The following is a 17,705-nucleotide window of genomic DNA, read 5'->3' on the forward strand; positions in this document are numbered from 1 at the left end:
AAGGTATGTGATGGAAGGAGAATCCAGTTAGAAGGGGGAAGGTGTCAAGAGGGAGGTGAGCTTAGAGCCCTTGTACAGCAAGAAATGACACAGATCTCACCTCCCCCAGAATCCCTGAAACCTTTGTCTGGCTGCTCAGAAGAGAATGCAATATGACCAGATGGTTATACATAGATTCTCAGCAATAAAAAAAAGAACTTTGGTCAACTCATGGTGTACTCTGCTTCCTTGTGCCTGACAGGTGGGATGAAAATTTATGGTTTTAGTTTCTGGATATTTTAACCAGTACATCAATGTGCCTCTCTACTTAAGAATTTAGCCTTCTATTATTTTAATGCTTCATCTTTGTTACAATTTTTTTATTAGGACCATTTGTACAAGTTATTAATGTGTAAAGTGAATTCTGGCTTAATTCTACTTCATTCAGCATTAAATAATACTAGGCAATGACCTGAACGTGGATGACTTAAAGATCTGATACAATGCAAGATGGGTCGTAATTATTTTCTAAACAAATATACCTTCCTTAAGGTTCCTTCCAGCATAGTAGAATATATGGGGGAATTTACCTATCTATCTATCTATCTATCTATCTATCTATCTATCTATCTATCTATCTATCTATCTATCTATCCATCCATCCATCATTCATCCACTATAACTGCCCAACTAAACAAATGACTCTAGGCAGCTCACAATTCTAAAATTCTAAAACAATTTAAACAACTTAAAAACAATAAAACAATAAAACATTACCAAAAAAATAAATACAAACAGCAGTTATGATGTTTAATCAACTGATAGTAAAGCCAAGTAACAGGGTCCTTAACACATTCCAAGCCCCAGGCCCAAGTACATAGCCAAGTTTTTAAAGCTTTGCAAATAGCCAACATGTTGACGGAATCTGATTTTTTTTCTATAGCTAGAAAAATATCTGCATGGTAGAGATGAATAAATAAAGAGTAGAGAGTAAAGAAGAGAACTAGATGGAAATATTCAAGAACTGTTAGCTAGATCAAAGGGTTAACACATTTTTAAGCCCTGGGAAACAAGATAATATTCAGAAGGAATTCAGGGAGATGCTTCCCTGATTCACCTTGGTGTACTATAATAAGGAGATGGGAGGAAGTATAGCCCAGTCATACTTAAAAGATTCCATTATAAACTATCACAACAAAAATAGTTGTAATGTTCATGTGCAATTGATCTTCTGATCTGATCTACCAAATGATGTAAAGTTAACTAATTTGTTTCATTAATGGGAAAATCGAAATCTTTAGCATATGTTGTGTGGTTTTTTTCTCCCAATATGGCTAGTCTGGGCAGTTGCACATTCACAAAAAGGCTGGTTATGGGATAGGGTCACAATCTCTGGAGATCTTCAGGATGTCCACTACTGCCTTGCCTCCACCCTCCCCTCCATAGAGAGATGGGCATACTGCCTAACACAGAATCAGGATCCACTCATCTATCATTTTAATTTTCTAAGAAGGGCTATACTAGGCATTCTTGCAAACAAATTGATTCTAAAAATGGACTGCTTGTTTGGCAGCATGCCAGCTTCTAATTTATTATTGTTAACCAAAAGTATCTAAATAAAGTTAACTTTTTTAAAAAGCAGGGAGCAGGAATGATCTAAAATTCACCATTAGCCACTATCACCAAGTTTTTTAACCTTGAAATAGGTAGTAGACAAAATTTCTTATGTGAATAATTTTCCCAACATTAATTTATAATTGCATTTGGACTTTGTTCAAAATCCAAATACTCCTTTTTATACAAGGATAAATAATTAATAATGTTAATTACTTCACCCCACCAGCATTTATTCATCACAACAACCCTATGAGGAGCCTGAGATAAAATGATTGGCTTAAAGTCAGAACTTGGTGGTAGACCAATCATTTAAAATCCATTCTCCTGAATCTAATCTAGCATTCAGACCACTACAAAGCACACTGCTAACCACTGCCGGCATTTGTTGTTCTGTGGCTCCTCAAGCTACAAAAAGAGGTTTAAAATATCTGAAATTGGCATCAAACTGAATATGTGAAAGTGACTTTTAAAAATAAAAACTGCACACAGCGGCTTCTATGACATTATTCTGGTCACGCATCCTTCAAAGTACAAACTGTTAAACCTTGTTCCCTTCATTTAACCACATTGTCTGAATCTAGATTCCATAATTAAATTTTCTCTCTTGGTTTTGCTTTTCAGGTGCCTGTAAATTAGAGGCAGATGTTTTCATCAAATTATTCCTAAGGGAAAGCTTAAACCTCTGTTCACTATCTATGCTAAAACAAAAAGCACTTCATTTGCAGCTGGTTATGTGCATCATGACAGAATCCACTTGCCTATTAACAAGTAGGAATGCCAAATCCACTTAGTTTTTTCATAGTGTTATTTCATTTCTCTTCTTGCTGCTGTCTCCTTGTTTTTCAACAGAACTCATTTCCGAAAAGTTTTGATTTATGGTCATTAATACATTAATGGCCAGCTAGATGGCAGCATGTAGCTGACCTTGAAAGGATAACCAGGGTTATTTAGTATGAGGATGGGAAACCAAGGAATAACAGGTCTGTAGGCTAGATTCATAATTTAAAGCCATCATACAAAGAAGCAGAAGCAAATCATTATCATACTGTCATCAAGAAAGTCAATGTAGTTTCTTAAAGGAGGCATTGCTTCCACCCCCACTCCTCCCAAAATATAGCTGGTATTTGTAAATTAAGAATATAAACATTAACCAAGAACAGAGCAAAACAAAATCTCCTCGTTAGTTTAAGATTCATCAGACAAGAGAAAACATACAACAAAGACCTACTTATGAACTAGATCAGGGCTTTTCAACCAGTAGTATGGGTATCACCTGTGGTACATTAGCACCTAGCAGGTGGTATGCGACCATCCTAGAAAAGTGGTAGAGGGGGAGGGGAATGAGCTGAATCAGTGGCAGCACCGCACAAGCCTGAGCGAGAGATGGCTGGAGCTGCAGGGCTGTCAGGGCTCAGCGGAAGTGCCAGGATCAGCGCCAGGCTCCAGCTAGAGCTCGGCACTGATCCTGGCGCTTCTGCTGAGCCCAGAAGAAGCTCCGATCAGCTGGAATGTTGTAGCATCTCCAGGGTCGTGTGATTTACAGTCAGGTGCTTGGCAACTGATTCATATTTACGACGGTCACAGTGTCCCAGGGTTATGTGAAGTGACCAAAACCTGCTGCAACCACCCAGCAGAGGGGAGGGAAATAAAAACCAAACACCACCACCCTGCTGCCAATCCTCAACAGAAATGCTTACAACAATGAAAACCTCGGACAGGAGGAAGAGCACTGCTGGGCGGTCAGGCAGGTGTCTTGCTCGACTGTGGCTTGGGGGGCACTTTTTTCAGTGCCATTGTAACTTCGAAGAGTCACTAAGCAAACTGTTGTAAGTCGAGGACTACCTGTACTTCATCACCTTTTTCCTTTTTTTGTTTTTGTTTTTTTGGTCATCAAGTTTTTGACACCTTGCTAGGCGACTGGTGGTACTCGGATGTTGCCATATCCTAAAAGTGGTACAATGGGTGAAAAGGTTGAAAAGCCCTGAACTAGATGAACTTTTTTTCATGTTGTTCAAAGCATAATTACAAATAAAAAGTTAATAGCTACTCTATGAGATTGATTCTTTCAGCCAGGTAACTGTGCCAGCATCATTCAGGTAAACTCTGCCAAGCCTCAGTGCTACAATGAAATATGTTAATTGATCTGAAATCCATAAGATTAACTATTTTCTTGCCTGATAATACAACAGCATGTTTATGCTAAAATGTAGCTGCTATTCAATTGCCTGTAGAGTTAAAGGAGAGTTTTCATTAAACTAATCTTGCAATCACTTGTGATAAACTTGGGTCTTTCTGTTTCTTTGAATCTTCTACTTGTGGGTGTTTGCACAAGGTGAACTGATCCCACACTGCCTCATCCCTCCCCCCCTTCAATGATCCTGGTCATTTTAATTCAATACACCACTGCTGCCTGTCAATTCCTTAAACCATCCCAATTTTCCATTTAAAAAATCAAAACAAAACACGTTCTTCCTAACTCTTTTGCTGCCCTCAAGTTATCGCTAGAAGTGCAATTTTCATTACCACAACAGGATGGCCTATTTTATTTCTTTCATATTGCCACACTTCTGACAAATTCATTTTTCATTGCTTATAAAAGCCCATATTAACAATTGTGGGCTTGTTTAATATATTCTGTCTTTTACATTGGAACTGAAGGCAACAGACTCTCTTTCCCACTTCTTGTTTCCTCACACCAATCACTGAGGGATGATGGATTGGTCCAGGGGTCTTCAAATGTGGTCCTTTTATGACTTGTGGACTTCAACCCCCAGAATTCCTCAGCCAGGAACGATGATGGAGGAATTCTGGGAATTGAAGTCCACAAGTCATAAAAGGGCCAAGTCTGAAGACCGTTGGACTAGATCTTTTGACAAGAAAGCAATATACTATAATACTAGTATATTATAGTAGTATAACAACTACTATAATACTCAGAGTTGTTAAACTGTGGGAAGGTAGTAATCTAATAAAGAAGCAAAGAAATAAATTCAGCAAGTATGTCAAGATGGTTACAAAATGAGGAAATGGCAATTCAGTGATTTTAAAAAGATACAGTGATATTTTAAAATGTTTTTAAAATGAATGTTGGGTGATTAGAGAACATATACCTAGGCATGTACATATTCATATACATAATGATATAACATTTTATTATATACATGTAGCCAATGAAATAAACGTACTTTGTTCTGCGTGTGTGTGAAGCTATAAATACTATCATCTTTTTAACCCTGTCATACAGGATAGGTCCTATGATATCATGGCTAATAATTTTTTTCTTTTTATTGCTTAACCTTACTATTTATTGGATATGAAATAATTTTTCTACATGAAGTCACTAGGAATCAAGCTTGACTCAAAAGAAGGCATAACTCTGCCATCCCAGATCTTCTGAATAAACCATAGATAAACCATGCTGAAGAACATTCCTGATAGGACCATCAAAGAATTTCAAGAAAGGCTGCATGCATCACTCTTCAAATATCAAGAAAGGAAATTGAATCCTAAACACTACACAAGATATGATGATGCTCATGACAACTGAACAAAATCTTCTCCACTATCCAGAAGTACCATAAAATAATCATGAATTCAATATTTCATCAGTTTTTTAAAATCAATAGTTGATATTTTAAAATATTACATTGCTTACAGTCAGTGAAGGACATCAAGACTTTTGGTATTTTTTGATGTGGACTGAAGCATCTTATTAGCAATATGAAGAAAAAATCCAATCACTAAACCCTTGAACTATGATTATTTATTTATTAGATAATTAGACTATTTAAGATAAATCTTAAAATATCTCAAAAGGATTCAAGACTATTCATTTTAATGACAATAATGAAAAGCTTGATAATTCTTTGGATACTGCATGATTAAATTATATTTTTACACTTCAAAAATATATCAATTTTGAAAAATAACATTAATTACAGCAAAACCTTATGTCCGCGGGAGACCACCGTTCCTCAGATAGTCGGGTGTGAGTCTCTCTTTATGAGATTTGGTTCTGGGGCGCAGTTGGGCTTGCTGCTCGTGTACATTTCGCCTAGTCGCGTAGCGGCAGCCCTGCCCGAGCTGCTCGATATCCTCTCGGGGTTGGTGGTTGAGTTCCCCAAACTTATAGTTTTGGGAGACGTCAATCTACCATCCCTGGGAGGTTCATCTGAGCTTGCTCGGGAGTTCATGGCTTCCATGATGGCCATGGACCTGACGCAGGTAATTTCTGAACCAACTCATGAGGGAGGCCACACCCTTGACCTGATTTTCTTATCTGGACGGTGGTTGGATGATCTTGGTGGGGGCTTTCCATTTATTATGCCCCTGTCATGGACCGATCATCACCTCCTGCGGCTGGTCTTCCATTTTGCCACCCCCCGCCGTGGGGGTACGGAGCCAACTAGATGGTACCGCCCCAGACGCCTAATGGATCCTGATAGATTCCAAGCGGCGCTGGGGTCACCTGCCTCCATTGCTCACAACTCGGCGGATGCCTTAGTGGAAGCCTGGGAAAGGGAAGCCACTGAGGCACTCGACCGGGTTGTACCCTTGCGGCCCCTGACCCGGCGCAGATCCCAGCGAGCTCCATGGTTCTCCGCGGAGCTCCGGGAGATGAAGCGTCGGAAACGGGGCCTAGAGAGCTGCTGGAGGTCCAGCCGATCTGAACCCGACCGATTGCGGTTAAGAACCTACATTAGGTCTTATCTCGCTGCGATGAGGGAGGCGAGGTGTAATTACTTCTCCACCCTCATCGTGTCCGCAGATAATCGCCCGGCCGCCTTGTTTAGGGTGACTCGCTCCCTTCTTAATCAGGAGGTGAGGGAGGATCCCTTGCAGGGTCGTGCCGAGGAGTTTAGTCAACATCTGTCGGATAAAATCGCTCGGATTCGGACTGGTTTGGACTCCAGCTGGGCAGAGTCTGGCGATCAGGACACGGGCGGTCTTGTCAATGTTATCTGGGAGGAGTTTGATTCTGTGACCCCTGATGAAATGGACAGGATTATGGGGAAGCTGAGTTCCACCACATGTTTATTGGATCCGTGCCCTTCTTGGCTGGTTTATGCAGCTAGGGAGAGGACACGAGGCTGGCTCCAGGCGGTTATATCTGCTTCTTTGAGCGAGGGTTATTTCCCCACCATCTTGAAGGAGGCGGTGGTGAGACCTCTCCTCAAGAAGCCTGCCTTGGACCCAGCTGTATTGAACAACTTTCGTCCAGTCTCCAACCTTCGCTTTCTTGCGAAGGTTGTCGAGAGTGTGGTGGCGCATCAGCTCCCTCTGGTCCTGGATGAAGCAGATTATCTGGACCCTTACCAATCGGGTTTCAGGCCCGGGCACAGCACGGAGATGGCATTGGTCGCTCTGGTGAATGATCTCTGGAGGGCTCGGGATAGGGGATATTCCTCTGTCCTAGTCCTATTAGACCTCTCGGCGGCTTTCGATACCATCGACCATGGTATCCTGCTGCGGCGTCTCAGGGGACTGGGAGTGGGAGGCACGGTTATTCAGTGGTTCTCCTCCTATCTCCTGGGACGCTCGCAGTCAGTGTTGGCAGGGGGGCAGAGGTCGACCCCTAGGACTCTCGCTTGTGGAGTTCCTCAGGGGTCGGTCCTCTCGCCTCTCCTGTTCAACATCTATATGAAACCGCTGGGTGAGATCATTCGTGGTTTTGGAGTTGGGTATCATCAATATGCTGATGATACCCAACTTTTTATTTCGACCCCAAACCACCCCAGTGATGCCCTCGCTGTGATGTCCCGTTGCCTGGAGGCGGTTCGGGTCTGGATGGGGAGGAACAGACTTCAACTCAACCCTGACAAGACTGAGTGGCTGTACATTCCGGCTTCCCGGGACACCTGGGATGTTCCATCTCTTTCTATGGGGGGTGAGCTTTTACCCCCTGTGGATAGGGCTCGCAACTTGGGAGTCCTCCTAGATTCACAACTCACTTTGGAGGATCATATAGTGGCCGTGACTAGGGGGGCTTTTGCCCAGGTTCGCCTGGTGCGCCAGTTGCGGCCCTATCTGGACCGGGAGGCCTTATGTACGGTCACTCATGCGCTCGTGACCTCTCGCCTAGACTACTGTAATGCTCTCTACATGGGGCTTCCCTTGAAGACTACTCAGAGGCTCCAACTGGTACAGAATGCGGCCGCGAGAGTTGTCTTGGGAGTTTCCCGGTACTCCCATGTTACACCTTTGCTCCGTGAGCTGCATTGGTTACCAGTTGTCTTCCGGGTAAGGTTCAAGGTTTTGGTTATGATCTTTAAGTCCCTACATGGCATGGGTCCGCGATACCTCGAGGACCACCTGCTGCCGGCGTCGACTCCCCTCCGCCCTGTGCGCGCCCACAGAGAGGGCCTCCTCAGGGTGCCTCCTGTCAAGGAATGTCGACTGGTGGCCCCCAGGGGGAGGGCCTTCTCTGTGGGTGCTCCGGCATTATGGAACCAACTGCCGGTTGAGCTCCGGACGGCATCAGACCTCCGATCCTTCCGTCGCGGGTTGAAGACCCATTTATTTGAACTAGCGGGTCTGGCCTGATGGGGGTACATGGGTTTTTTATAGGCTTGTTTTATTATTCTTGTTTTAACTTGGGCATTGATTTAATTGTCTTTTAATTTTTGTATTGTCATTTATATTTATGCCCTGTGAACCGCCCTGAGTCCCTTTGGGAGAAGGGCGGTATAGAAATCTCAATAAATTAAATTAAATTAAATTAAATTAAAATCTGACTTTTTATTCAATGAACCTTGGTAGAATGGATTTTTTGTTTTATTCCCAAACAATGTACAAAGTTCTGTTTCTAAAGCAATTCAGACAACACTATTCATGCCATTTATGATTTAGATAATTACGTAATTGAGATAGTTATTTCATTTGTGTAATTGTATATTGACACAAATATACTTAATTAAATAATTAAGCATATATATGTGTGTGTATGTGCGTATGTATGTATGTGTGTGTATTCACATTTTTTAAAGTTATATAAATTTGGATTTAATGGACATTCAGCTATAATAGACAGCCTTCTTCCTAGCTGGTCCAATAAATCAAGGTTTTGGTATAATTACTTATCAAAGTAATGTTCTTGTATAGCATATTAATACTATTTAGAAAAAATTAAATTATTACCTGTAGTGATTCATACGATAATTCCTTGAGAACTGGGATGCTTATCCCTGCAGGCTTCCTTCAAGTACCATAAAATTCTCTAAAAACAGGAAGAATTTATATCTGTAAGCATATCCATACAAAAAATGTACTGGCTCCCCCAGCATTCAACAATTCACGTTCTGGATCAGTCTGCCAAATCTGCAATAAAACAATGAGAAAAAACTATGTAAAACTTGTTTTTATAAGATTTACTAAATCGGACAACTCTTGTTATTTCTTTATTAAACATTATTTCTAGGTCCATATTTCTATTTCCTTCCTAACACAAATATTGTTTGTTATGCCACCTGGCTCTCTTTGTTCCCTTCTCTTTAGAATAGAGTTCAGATAGTAACTACTATAGTTTATTAATTTATTAATCTTATGATGTATGGCAGGTGACGAAAGTGCCATATTTGACTATGGAATCCAACACCTTATACCTTATTCTAGAATAGGTCCTTCTTCAAATTCATTGAAAGGTATTTCTCAGACTGAGAAATAGTTTTGTTGTTAGTGACTCAGCACAAAAATCTAGTTTTTATCAATACCTCCCAAGACTGTTTTGGCATTGATATCTAAAATTTTCTGATTAAAATGTCATTTACATGGGAGACAGTTGAGAATAAATATTGGGTGGAAAACCCATGATGTGAAATAACTTTTATAAGTCAGTTTACCCAAGATAGCTATTTAGCTTTCGCAACAGTCTTTACAAGCCAATTTGAATTTACAACATTAAAACCCTATCAGGATATAAAAGAATATTAATAAATTTATCATGGAACTTTGGCATATGAAGCATACAGGGATCCTGGGGTATTGTTAACATAACTGTTTACAAAGCATTGGGCAACCCTGTCTAAGAACTTAAATTCTTAGAAAACTGTTTACACTCATACAGATTTTCAAGTGAGTATTTGAAACCATTAAAGAACAAGATTGTTAAAAGTAAAAGGAATATAAATTTGGTGTATTAGATGAAAATTAAACTAGAGATATTGTTATCGCAGGTAACTCTTAATTTTGCTAATTTTAAGGATTTGTTTATAGATAAGAGATACGATATGGGAAGAAGAGATCATTTGTTGTTTTTTAAGATAGTCATGTTGCTAAAATTGTTTATGTTTCTTATGATCAAGGTGGAACTCATATCTTTATATATTTCTTTTCTTTTTTCTTATTTTTTATTTTTTTCTATTTTTAGTTTGTACTGGTTTTTATCCAGTTGTAATGTTTAATAAAATTATTATATATGAAATAGAAACCACATTGTAGAGTACTAAAATTGGAAACCTTTTTTACACTAAGTCTGAAGTATCCCAAACTGATTTCCAAGAGAAACAACATTCCTGTCAATGGAGTTTTCAGAAGGGCCGTAAGGCTCTATAATTCAATACAAGCTTTGAGCAAAATTGTAGCTGTTAATTTTATGATGCTCCCTACTGTTTGGTATAATACTGCAGATGACTACTTAATTATTTCAACATTGAAGTGGTATAGCAATGTCCATGGCTTAGATCCAAATTATTTTAAGAGGAAAGAAGAAATGCATTTATGCTATTCTACTGTGAAGTCTTCTCCCACTAGCATAAAGAAAATATAAACTGATAATTTAAAAATAATCTTGACACTGAGCTTTGGGTCCGGAAATCTGTCTAATTATCTGAAACAATGAAGGTAAGATTATTCTATTTTTATTTTTGTGAAATACTCTTTTAGTAATTTAGAGAACTGTGAGCAACAGAGACATGCCTGCAGAAGGTCATTTTTGCATCCAGTTTATTATTCAACTATTTTTAGATGTTCCGAACATCAGACAAAGTATGTCATTTGATACTGTGAAAAATTCTAATTAAAGAATTTAAATAAAATGACAATTAAATAAAAATGTTAGTTTTTCCCCTCTTTATCATGTATGCTTATTCCTCTTCTTCAAATACTGAGGGTAAGATGAATGACAGATTTAAATGGAATGTTTTTAAACAGCCTAGCAAACTGTAAATAGCTATTAACAAAAATAATAAATTCTGTCACCTTCCCAGAAGAGACGAAAATCTTCTCCAGACTTTATAATCAAAGTTTATAAAACTTTAAACCCTGACAAGCTACTATACAGTAAAAATGCAAAAGTACAATTTTTAAAATTCAAATATCTTTGAAAACCAGTTTCTGCCAGAGGCATATTTTAGTCTAAAATTCTCAGGAATACTGCTCATAGGCAGGAACTAGTTTCTGGCTGGTAATCTGAATTTTTAAAGTAGTCCTCAGTGAATTCACATCCAAATTATTAATTTTAATTATGCACAAAGCTAGCTTGGAGTTTTCCAGAGCATATAATATTCTTGGAAAGAATCTCATCGTTCATGCATTCCAAACATGATTGAATCTATGGCTGAATCTATGAGTGAACCAAGAAAGAATGTTAAAGTTATGTAACAAGTGTGATAGTAGGTGAGTTGTGAGAATTCACAGATGGTCATTTGAATTACTCAAGCTTCCAGGTTAAATAACTAGTTCTTCACAGTTTCTGTGCTTCATAAGTGGCTTATTAACTGGAAGAAAGGTTTATTAACTTTTTATTAACTCTTTATTAACATAAAGAGCTGAAGGCTGTACCCATCCTCTTGTAGAAGATTTCTACAAATATGAAAGGAAAGTTCTGTTTAAATGATAAAAGAATGGGGGAGTCCTAAGATACTGTCCTTAGTTAAGTGCATTCTGGTAATGGGTTTGGAAGGAAAGTAGTATCTGCACAAATAACTATCTTATACACAAAAGGAATGATGGTTCTTTATGCAAGACATACAACTCTCCCATTCAACAACGCCATCACCTATGACAGAAAGCAACCAATTCAAATGTTTTGATGTTAATGAAATGAAAGAAACACCCTAGGAACAGGCTGATGAAACTACTGTTGTTATAAAGATGAAAAGAAGTTGGTACTATCTATCAGTGGGTAGAAGAAAGAAGAAAGAAACGGTTGTGAACTACAGTTTGGTGAAGGACAGAGCTCAGCCACAGTGTTTTACATTGTTTCCAATCCAAAAGGAATGACAAAATATTTTGACTCTGATATTGCACAGAAATGAAACTATGCTTTTGGGAAAAGTCCACAAAAGATGGCCACTTAACTGCATAAAGATCTTTTGTGGAAAGAGGCCATGTAATGAGGATTCTCTCTATTTTTATTCTGAGCAAAAAGAAGGATAGATCCAACAAGCTCTGAGACAAAAGGATTGAGACCCAGGTGGTACACCTGCCCCAGTGGAAAATAGATTGCAATGGTTCAGAATACAAAGATAGCTTCAGTGACTGAGCCTCAGCAAAGAACCAAATAATAGGTACCAAAGCTATCACAATGTTATAACCAGTTTCTTCACACATGTGGACCTTTGTTAGTACTTCTGCCCAAACACAACTCTGTGCAAAATATATATAGGAAGGTACATTCCTAAAGAAAAGAAAGATCTACTGTAGAGTTTCATTGTGCTCTGAAGAAGCAGCGTGTCCCAAAATACAAAGATAATGATCTTATGTTTGGCCTTAGTATTTATTTATTTAATAAGATTTGATAAAGATACAGCAGTGCTGTGTTGCTTGATTAAGCATAGCTGAATTAGCCAACCGGATATTGCCATTTTCCCGTTTACTTTTTCCTACGCTAAATAGGAAATGTAAGCTGCTTTAGTACTATATAGGAAACCGACCAGTGGACCTTATGATAAGTTATTTATATGCCACAATTGTAACACTGTTTGATACAATCCAATCTGTTCATCCCTGGAAGTAAACTTTAATGATTAGAGCTATTTCTAAGTCATGAATACAAGTAGTAATTGGCATACGTCTGTAATAGAGCCTGCCCATTATAGTCGTATATTGTAATGGTTGTAAAATGGGTCAGTCATCTTTTCTGCAGTAGTCATTAAGTGAATCTGCAATTGTTCAGCAAAAGCCATGATTGTTAAATGAACAAACTATGGACACGGCCAAAAACAAGGGCAGATATCCACAAAACCATCACAAAATGTAGTCTTGTAACCATGGGATGCTGAAAACAGACATAAATGTGGCCCTCTTGCCAAGCACTCAAAGTTCAGTCATGAGACCGTGGTGGGGCCTGATCAGAATCCAGGTCATAAATTTCCTTTTTTGGGTTAGTCATAACTTCAAACAGTCACTAAGCAATTGATCATAATTTCAGGATTACCTATGGTTTCATCCTACTGATATAAACCAATGCTTCTAGTACAGACAAGATGCCCGAATAAGAAGAGATTAAAAATGTGTTCTGCATTCAAACATAAGTATGTTACTGGCAAAGATATGTGTCATGGATAAACATACAAAGGCTAAATACTTATCTCTAAACTGTCACATTGATGAAAAGTCAAATTAAGAGATAAACTATTTGACATCTAAACCAATGCAAAGATGCCACTCTTACAAGGGCTACAACCAAAGACAAGACAAAATGAACAAGATGTTACATTCCACATGTGGACCAAGAGCTGAAGTATAAAATTACCCTTAATTCCACTGAGGACTAAATCTTGCATGCTAGACACTATGACAAGTGAGTAGAGCAGACATGTCAAACACAAGGCCCGGGGGCCGGATGCGGCCCGCGAAGTGGTTTCATGCGGCCCGCAAAGCCATCCTGGAAACAGTGAGGGAATGGCCCCCGCTGCCTTGGCCCTGGCCCAGAGACCCTCCTTCTGCCAGAGACCTTCAGATCTGTCCCATTCCTGCCCAGGCCCCCATAGGCACCCTTGATGCGAATGATGTAGAGCTGGCCATGCCCACCCAGTAGGCCATACGCGCACTAGCCATGCCCACCCAGTAGGCCATACCCACCCTGGCCCCACCCACCCGGCCCCCTGAGGGCAACCGCAATGCTGATGCGGCCCTCAATGAAATTGAGTTTGACACCCCTGGAGTAGAGCAAGTGAGGGAGTAGAAGGAAATAGCAATCTTGGAAGCATCAACTGTCAACTTTAAGATAATTGGTACACAACTATATTCCTCATAGCTGATATGGAGCCAACTCACTTAAAAGGAGACTATCTATCCCTGTAAAATTGAGTTCTGGGCCTAAAGGAAATTAGGTAATTTTGACAAATAACCCAGAAGCAACTAAGGTGGCACTAACACTAGTGAAGATGGAGAAAGCCAGCCTGGAGAAGCCTAATGGGTGCTGCATATGCTCTTAGTTGTTATTGGAAAAGCTGCATAGCTTTTATCTGAAGCACACATGGGTGGTATCTTGATGACTGATACTCAAGAGTCATGAAACTGAACAAACCATATAACCTGTCACCTGGCTTTTGCTTTACTTTGGTGAGCTTAGCTTGAAGAAAAAGAATTAAGCACTATGTTCCTCTAGTATATTTAAACAAGTAATATCTTGTTTAAAAAAAATCAAATATTTAAATTTAAATAATCAACTTACTGAACATGAATTGTATGCTCATTCTGACTCATTGTGAATGCTGCCCTTTAGCTCCTCTCCAACCCATGGCAAACAAATTAAATTTGTTTTTAGCACTGGAGTCTGCTCTAAAAAATGTGGCCATACATGTTATAGTAAAATAATCAGATATTTTAATATTAATTTGTGTGTGTATGTATGTGAATTCATGTTAGCCAATACGTCAACAGTATCTATCTCCTAAATCATAAAGTTGTATATTATGTATGAATCATTACAGTAATCTACTCTCCTCCCAATATTGACTTTTACCCATTTCCTGCATTTTAGTGTTTGACTACATATATTTCATTACCTCATCAGAACTGAAATCCCTGTTTAAAATATTCTTTACTTCTGCCTTCAATGAGGAGTGATTTAAAAGTGCTTCCTGCCACCACTGGTAACCTAGTTCACCCTAGAGAAGTGTTTATCTTTAATGTCTGTTATGCTGACTTCCAGCATGCATGCAAAATACAGTATGTGCAACCCTATCCTGTATTTTCTGTCAAGAAGAGAAGGCTCTTCACTCGCAACAGAGATTTTCTTGATTATAACAATATCTCATTCTGCTTGGATGGCACATTTCCCAGTGTTTGGAGAACTGGGCAGATCCCCAGCTACTGCGATGCACCAAGAAATGTACAGAGCTCTCAATCCTGGCTTGGGAGTTAATAAAATTAACTTCTGGTTTAATAGGGATGCCAACGGAGGAGGAAGAATGATTCAGACACTGTTAGGAGGTTGCAAATGAGAGAGAATTGCATGGAAGAAAACGGCGGTTGGGAGGAAAAAAAAGAAAGCTGGGAGACAGCTATGTTCGGCACCCTGGTGTCCAACCTTGGCAACTTTAGGACTTCAACTCCCAGAATTCTCACCCAGCATGGTTGGCTAGGGATTTCTGAGAGCTGAGGTCCACAGGTCTTAAAACTGCCAAGGTTGGGCACCCTGGACTAAGTTTATACAGCCAAGAAAATACCTATACTCTTTAAAGCAGTTTATTTGCCATTCTTGCTAAAGGGGTCTTTGCTGAACACTGAAATATTAAGAACAGAGGGAATGCAAAGTTGCTAAAAACAAAATGTACACCTTCTTGCGGTTTCATTTGCGGGTTTTTTTGGGGGGGGGGATACTGAAGATGGTACAGAAAGCTTAAATTTCTTTGGCACCTGTTCTGAAAGACGAATCAGACCACAGCTCAAAATGCCTCCAGAAACACTAAGTGAATCATCTCCATATTCAGGAATGTCATGAGGTACCAAGGCAGGTGTTGCAAGTACAGACCTGATCTATTTATACCCCCGAGCAACACTGCCGTTCATGTGATGTGTTTTTTAAAATTGAAATCAAGAAAAACATTGTCTTGTGGCGATCTAGCATTTAATCTCTGTCTCTCCTAGATAACAGCATCCTGTATTCTGCTTATTTTTCCCCCCTTACGGTAGTTTAGACTTGCGAAACGGAATGTAAAGAGTTCATCCCTTTTATTTAGGTCTGGGACATATATATAGCTAGAGCTAAATGCACTTTTGACCATGGTTCCATGATTTCAGCTACCTCTATCTCCCACAAGTGATGTGCCGTTAGATAACTCTGCTGGCATGGCTGCTCTTATCAAAATACATTGTTACTCATTTCCATATAGCCAAATAAAGAATTAGCAGGAAGAATAAGAAGAAAATCAGAGATGATTTGCTTTTTCCCCCCACTGATTGTTTCTCATGACTTACTATTCTTCCCCTACCTCCAAAGAGGCTTTTGCTGTGATCTCAATCTCTCTCTCTCTGAGAGAGAGAGAGAGAGAGAGAGAGAGAGAGAGAGAGAGACAGACAGACAGACAGACAGACAGACAGACAGACAGACAGACAGACAGACAGACAGACAGACACTGGTCCAAAGCTTCCCAGCTGACTTTTATGCTCAAGGCAAGACTGGAACTCACAGTTTCCCAGTTTCTAGCTTGCCACCTTAATCACTACTCTAAACTGGCTCTCAAGCTTTCAGTTCTGGAAGAAATAAATGAAAAGGCTCAAATAATTGGGATATTTAGCCATAGAAGAAAGCTACAGTGTGGACATACATGACTGGTATCAGAGCCTAGTGGTTAAAGTGTTGGATGAGGAATGAAATTCATTCCAGTTCTAGTTCCTCTCCTTCACAGAAGCTCCCTGAGTGATTTTCATCCAACCACCTGCTCTTAGACCAACTTATTTCTGATCTTGGGTTGTAATAAAGATTATTGGTTGTTATTTGCCATAGGGTTATTGTGTGGTGTAAAACAAAAATCACAGAAGGAAACACTATATATGCTATCTTGAATCCCTGAGTGAAAGGGATGCCATGTACAATCTTTTGCCCCTTAAATAGGGGATCACAAGATTTTGAATTCATAATATGTAGGGGGGAGGGTTCTTACTGCAAAACAACTATAAAAAAGGAGTAGTATTATTTGTGTAAGGTTATTTATACTTTTGCCTGTTACCGAGAGGATCCATAACAAGTAAAGTAAAAACCAAATAAAGTAGGTAATGAATTGCTCAAAATCACAAACTCAGAAACCACATAGAAATAAAACAGTTATCACAGTCAGAGAAGGCAAAAGGCATGGCCAGTTCTTCAAAGTAGGCCAGAACAGGAACAAATACCACAAAGATTTCTGGAACTCTATAATTGCTATAGGGTATAATAACAGAAGGGACGCGGTGGCTCAGTGGGTTAGGATGCTGAGCTTGTCGATCAGAAGGTCGGCAGTTTGGCGGGTTGAATCCCGAGTGCCGCGTAACAGAGTGAGCGCCTGTTACTCGTCCCAGCTTCTGCCAACCTAGCAGTTTGAAAGCACGTAAAAATGCAAGTAGAAAAATAGGGACCACTACGGTGGGAAGGTAACAGCGTTCCGTGCGCCTTTGGCGTCTAGTCATGCCAGCCACATGACCACGGAGACGTCCTCGGACAAGCGCTGGCTCTTCGGCTTTGAAACGGAGATGAGCACTGGCCCCTAGAGTCGGAAACGACTAGCACGCATGTGCGGGGGAACCTTTACCTTTACCTTATAATTACAGAACCTTGAAAGCATGCTAGAATTTATCTCTTCCTTCTCTTATATAGAATCAAGGCAGTTATATTCACTCTCTTTCTCATGATCCTCCTTTTGTGGAATTATGTCCTCTTTTACACATTTGTTTATTATCTCTTAACAGTTCTGCTGACTGTTCTTGCATTCCTTTGTCAACTTTATCTCTGCATTCCTCTACTACTGGAAACTAACTCCCAAATAACAAAAAGCACATTTTCATCCAAAACAGAAAGGCAATAATATTAGATACAGACATGCTATCCTTTCAGCAAAGGGCTATCCAACACAGGGGGGGGGGGAACCTTCTTGATGCATTTTTATTGTAAGAGGTTTATGATTTGCCTGCAAAAATATTTGATAGAGTAAGAATAAACAGCAACTTAACCAAGGTATCCCATGTCT

The 17,705-nt window shown here is 39.6% G+C and overlaps 1 protein-coding gene across 4 annotated transcripts in view; it reads right to left on the reverse strand.

Annotated features, from left to right (window-relative positions):
• PLXNB2 (plexin B2) overlaps positions 1-17,705 on the reverse strand; it is a 376,688-nt gene that overhangs the window by 263,525 nt on the left and 95,458 nt on the right. For all 4 annotated transcript variants that reach the window (XM_083365660.1, XM_083365663.1, XM_083365662.1 and 1 more), the window contains exon 2: positions 8,734-8,913. In XM_083365660.1, the coding sequence (XP_083221786.1) occupies positions 8,734-8,747 (14 nt within the window). In that variant the 5' untranslated portion in view covers positions 8,748-8,913. The remainder of the gene's footprint in view (positions 1-8,733; positions 8,914-17,705) is intronic.

The sequence above is a fragment of the Vipera ursinii genome (assembly GCF_947247035.1).
Source record: "Vipera ursinii genome assembly, chromosome: 6".
Taxonomy (NCBI): Eukaryota; Metazoa; Chordata; class Lepidosauria; order Squamata; family Viperidae; genus Vipera; species Vipera ursinii.